General features: G+C 41.4%; 1 protein-coding gene across 1 annotated transcript; it reads right to left on the bottom strand.

The window, feature by feature from the left end:
* Positions 1–1,799: 1,799 nt before the first annotated feature.
* LOC308284950 (histone H2B-like) lies at positions 1,800–4,603 on the bottom strand (the record flags this gene model as incomplete). The annotated part of the gene is made up of 2 exons (XM_080725674.1): positions 1,800–2,156; positions 4,568–4,603. 2 exons carry the CDS (start codon positions 4,601–4,603, stop codon positions 1,800–1,802), a joined length of 393 nt encoding a protein of 130 aa, XP_080581800.1.
* Positions 4,604–5,992: the final 1,389 nt, after the last annotated feature.

The raw sequence follows: 5,992 nt of genomic DNA, 5'->3' as shown, positions 1-5,992 counted from the left end.
GCGTACCAGCCAGACGCCAGCCGCGAGCGAGTGATTTGCAATCTTGTCTATGAAGGGAGCGCTCGTTTTATGGTTAGATGTCCCAGTTATTGTCCACGACATTGCAAGCGGCGCGAAGGCCAGCGGACCTTGGCCAGGGCCGCGCGGCCGGCGGAGCTCTTCAGCCTTTGGCCCGCAAAACATGTCAATGGCTTCTTCTAGGCCAACAGTATGGTGCTGGCCTTCGTTGGTTTCTAGCTCTTGTAGCATGTCGAACAGACTGTCCCGGGTAACGTTGTTTGGTGCTTGGTAACTCGGAAGACTGGCCTGCGTGGCAGTGTCCTGACTGCCGTTGGTAGTCAGAACGCTGGTGATGCGCTGGTGCGCTGGTGATGATAGAGCCGTCGCCCCCGCTCCATGCTCCGCTGCAGGTAGAGTTGTTGGAGACGCCGGTGGTATAGACGCGGAGATCGCAGCCGCCGCTGCGTCCGTCCCCGTTGTCCCTGCCCGCGCCGTCGTCACCTCGTCCGCTGGAGCTGCGCCAGATCGCCGGTTCCTGCTCCTGGGTTTTACCGTGGGCTTGTTGACTGGCTCCTGCCCGCTGGCTGCCGTTGTTGATCGCTGCTTTGCAGATGACGAGGCTGAGGGCTGCTTGCCTGCGCGTGATTCAAAATAACGACGTGGTTCGGCCAGTGGAGACGCCCCTCTCGTTCCGCTTGCCTCTGATTGGCCCGTTGCCTTAAGTATGACAGTAGTAGCTTTAAGGAAATGCTGAGTATGAACCTCTCTATGGTATGAACGTTAATTCACATTTTGTGTAAATAAACAGTTATGTCTGCATTTTCTAAGTTATGTCTGCATTTCTCTAGTAGTGACTTTTCAAAGTGTGTTGTGAGCCGTTTTCACTAAAGACTCGTATCACCCCCGTCACCTCCAGCTGGCCGTCCGCAACGACGAGGAGCTCAACAAACTGCTGGGCGGAGTGACCATCGCTCAGGGCGGTGTGCTGCCCAACATCCAGGCTGTCCTGCTCCCCAAGAAGACCGAGAAAGCCGCCAAGAAGTAAACTACATTCTCCTGAACAAACCCCACAAAGGCTCTTTTAAGAGCCACCCACCCAATCACCAAAGAGTCAATTCTAATAATTTAGGGGGGAAAACATCATGCTAGTATCTAATGTAAATTCCAGCATAATAGCGATCTGGGCTTACACGGTAGGCTACGATAGCGATTGTGCACATCCCCTTTACAGGGCTGGCTATGTGGGTAGTTTCAGCAGACTTCAAATACAATATTATGGTGCGCAACAGGAGGAATAACTATTTGTTCATGTATAAAGTAAGGAACGAAACCATCCACTTCACAACACGTCATAAAGGACATTTATGAACCTACATTTTCACACGCTTCTATAAAGTCCCAGTTCATCCACTTCACAACACGTCATAAAGGACATTTATGAACCTACATTTTCACAAGCTTCTATAAAGTCCCAGTTCATACGCATTACATGGACCCGTTTCACAGCGGCCACAATCCTGAATTAAAATAACCCCTGTATGCTATATATGTGGCCATTTATTTATATCCATCAAATCGTCCACTGTGTGGAAAGCATGTTAGTTACATATCTACCTTGATCTTAACATGTTAAGCACTATTATATACACATAACAGGTTTAGTATTTTTATCATGTGCAAAGAAGGCCCCGTGGTAAGGTTTCATTAAGTACTCTTGCTAGTAATCGGATCAACTCTCTCTTGAAAATATGTGTGGTCCTTAAAAGGACCGTTTTGTTTTTAATAGCAGACTATTCGGTCTACTTGGAGCTGGTGTACTTTGTGACAGCCTTGGTGCCCTCAGACACGGCGTGCTTGGCCAGCTCACCGGGGAGCAGCAGGCGGACGGCGGTCTGGATCTCCCTGGATGAGATGGTGCGGCGTTTGTTGTAGTGAGCCAGACGAGAGGCTTCACCGGCGATGCACTCAAAGATATCGTTGACAAAGGAGTTCATGATGCCCATGGCCTTGGAGGAGATACCGGTGTCAGGGTGGACCTGCTTCAGGACCTTGTACACGTAGATGGCGTAGCTCTCCTTCCTGGACTTTCTGCGCTTCTTGCCGCCCTTGGCGGCGGTCTTCGAGACGGCTTTCTTGGAGCCCTTCTTGGGCGCTGGCTTGGTTTTTCAAAATATCTTTATTTAATTTTCAAAGAGTTACAAGTTATTCAGAACTTTGCATAATAATAAAGGAGCATTCCAAAAATAATTCAGGTCATTCAGGGCATACATAATAAAGGAGCATTTAAATCAATAAAGTTCGCAAAGTTACAAAACATTCAAGTATACAAACAAGATAAATACACTTCAAAAATAAATTCCATTAAAAGGTAACAGTGCATAAACTATACATTAAACAAGTATTACAAATCATAAAGTGATTGCTGCCCAATTTAAATTTGGGGAGAGTCTTTTTAAGTCCATTGTTTTACGCTTTTTCAGCTCCGTTTTTATTTGTTTAAAGACCGTTTCAGAGTCCACAGAGATGTCAGTTGACATTTTACATCTTGTCTTCCATATTTTATAAATAGTTATGCATATACACAGCCAATATACATCAACATTTTCTTTTGAACAAGTATAATTGGTGTACAAGAGTGGCAGGGTACCCTGACACCAATGCCACGCATTTTACTCCATACTTCCTTTGATCTTCTACAATCAATTAATATATGGCCTATTGTCTCCACCTCTGTACAGTTAGGCACCGGGCATTCTGTGGTCTTAACAAAGCACACCCACCTTACAGGGAGCCGACCGTGTACCGTTAACTTTTTAAATAAACTTTATTGTGAATTTGCAGTTTACAGTCATTTTTTTAAAGCATTTACATTCATACAAACAAGTCAGAAATAGGCATGTCAATATATTAGAATATAATTACATTGTACCAGATCACATCTCGTGTGAAACCGGTGACAAGGCCGCTATTTAGGGACTTTATACGTTTTTTGCTTTGTTCAACAGATTGGTCTTTGAACGTTACAAAACCCCCATATAGATAATCACTTAATTTATTATATATTATTTTATTTGACTGCGTTCCCCAATTAATATTTAAAGTCGTATATTTATCTATAAAATCTCCATATACTAATTTATAATATGGTAGGGTGGATCGGCCTCTACCTCTCTGTTTCCTCCATTTCAGGGGTTCTCCCACCCATGGTGCTCCACACAGAATGCCCGTTGTCACGTTCTTGCAAAAAGCAATCACAATTTTAATGCCGACATTCATTGCCCCAAGGCCTCCTTCTAAAGTGCTTTTGTACATCAGAGCTCTTTTGGTTACCTCCCTGTTGTTTCCCCAGGTCAACTGGACACACATTCTATTGATTTGTTTTATGTATAAATCAGGTGGCGGATATATAGTTGATAAGAATAATATTTTAGATAGAATAAAGGTTTTTATTATACCAATTCTCGATCTATAAGTTGTGTCTCTTACTTTCCATTTATCCACTTCTTCTTTTATTTCAAATACTTTTCTGTCCCAATTCTTTTTAACACAATCCTTGTTACTGAAACAGATGCCCAGAATTTTCATTTCATCTTTCACCTCCATGAGCAGGCCCGGTCTCCCACTTTCCTCTCCGATCCAAATGCATTCCGTTTTGGCTTCGTTCAACTTGGCCCCTGCGGCCTGTTCATAGAGGTGAAAGTGTTCTCTGACGAGATGGAGTTCTGTTTGATTTTTAATAAAAGTGGTTACATCGTCCGCATATGCAGACACCTTGGTAACTGTACCATTGAAATAATTACCTTCTATTCTTGTATCATTCTTAATTCTATTTAATAATGGGCTGATGGCCAAAACGTAGAGCGCTGCACTTAAAGGGCAGCCCTGCTTCACACCTTTCTGTATTTCTATATAATTGGACATCCATTCACTTTAAGCGCCACCTGAGATTTAGCATAATAGTAGTTTTATTATTTTTATAAAGTCCTGCGGAAACCCATATTTAGCTAGGACACTCCATAAATATTCACGATTTATAAAATCGAAGGCCCTTTTTTGATCAAAACCAACAATAAAAAAGCCGGGCCTGTGGCACTCTGATATCATCTCTCTGATCATGTTAAGGTTGTCCCACATTACGCGTCCTTTAATTGCGTCCTTTAATTACGCTGGCTTGGTTTTTCAAAATATGTTTATTGAATTTTGCACATTTACAATTCATACATTTTACAATAAAGGAGCATTTCATGAACTTTCTTTACAAAGTTACAAATCATTCAAGACATTCTGTAGCAAAAAAGGAGCATTTCAAGAAAAGTTTTTACAAAGTTACAAAACATTTAAAGTATTAGGCTACAGTTATAAGACATTTAAAGCATTAGGCTACATGATTATTATAAGAACATTTCAAAGATAAATTACATTTACAAAATTAACAGTGCAGGATTACGTTAGAAAAATAAATAAAAAGGAATCATAAGGTAATTGCTGACCAATTTAAAATTGGCAAGGCTCTCTTCAAGTCCAAAGTTCTCCTCTTTCTGAGTACAGTCTTTATTTGCCTGCACACTGTGTCAGCGTTCACAATGATGTTATCAGTGGACATTTTGCATCTTGTTTTCCAGATCTTGTAAATAGTTACACAGATGCACAGCCAGAATAAGTCAAAGTTTTCTTTATCACAATTAAAACTGGCATATAAAATGTCTCTATGACAGGGCACCTTGACCCCCATGTCATGTATTTGACTCCACACCTCTTTTGATCGCTTACAGTCTATTAATAAATGTCCTATAGTCTCTACTTCTTTGCATTCAGGCAACGGGCATTCTGTTGTTTTTACAAAGCAAACCCATCTTACCACCCCTCTCACGGGGAGCCGACCGTTAACAGTTAACCAGATCACATCTCTAATAGATCCGGTAATCAGGCCGCTGTTTAGACACTTTATAAGCTTTTTGCTTTTTTCCAAAGTTTGGTCTTTAAACATTACAATCCCACCAGATAATCACTTGTTATATTATATATTACTTTATTAGATTGGGTTCCCCAATTGATATTTAAGTTAGTATATTTATCTATAAAATCACCATATGCTAATTTATAATAAGGTAGGGTTGCTCGACCTCTGCCTCTTTGTTTTCTCCATTTCAAAGGGTCTCCCGCCCAGGGTGCTTTACACAGATTTGTCACATTTTTACAGAATGCAATAGTTACCTTGATGCCAACATTCAGTGCGCCAATAAGGCCTCCCTCTAAAGTGCTCTTGTGCATAAGAGCCCTTTTTCGTTACCTCACGATTGTTTCCCCAGATTAACTGTACACACAGTCTATTAATTTGTTTTAGGCCTATATATAAATCAGGTGGTGGGTATATAGTTGATAAGAATAATACTTTAGATAAAATAAAGGTTTTTACTATGCCAATTCTTGATTTATATAGGTTGTATCTCTTACTTTCCATTTATCTACTTCATCTTTTATTTCAATTACTTTTCTTTCCCAATTTTTTTTTTTAACACAATCCTTATTACTAAAACAGATGCCAAGGATTTTCATTTCATCTTTCACCTCCATGGACAGGCCCGGTCTCCCCCTTTCCTCTCCGATCCAAATGCATTCTGTTTTGGCCTCGTTCAACTTGGCCCCTGCGGCGGCGCGGCCTGCTCATAGAGGTGGAAGTGCTCTCTAACGAGATCAAGTTCTGTTTGGTTCTTTATAAAGGTGGTCACATCGTCCGCATATGCGGACACCTTGGCAACTGTACCATTGAAGTAATTACCTTTAATTCGTCTGTCGTTTTTAATTCTATTTAATAAAGGGCTGATGGCCAGAACATAGAGCGCTCCACTTAACGGGCAGCCCTGCTTCACACCTTTCTGTATATCAATGTAACTGGACAGCGTCCCATTAACTTTAACCGCCACCTGAGATTTGGCATATATTACTTTTATTATTTTTATAAACTCCTGGGGAAACCCGTAACGTTCTAAAA

This window comes from Nannobrachium achirus, assembly GCF_963921795.1.
Source record: "Nannobrachium achirus genome assembly, chromosome: 5".
Taxonomy (NCBI): Eukaryota; Metazoa; Chordata; class Actinopteri; order Myctophiformes; family Myctophidae; genus Nannobrachium; species Nannobrachium achirus.
This window is presented reverse-complemented; position numbering and strand designations above follow the sequence as displayed.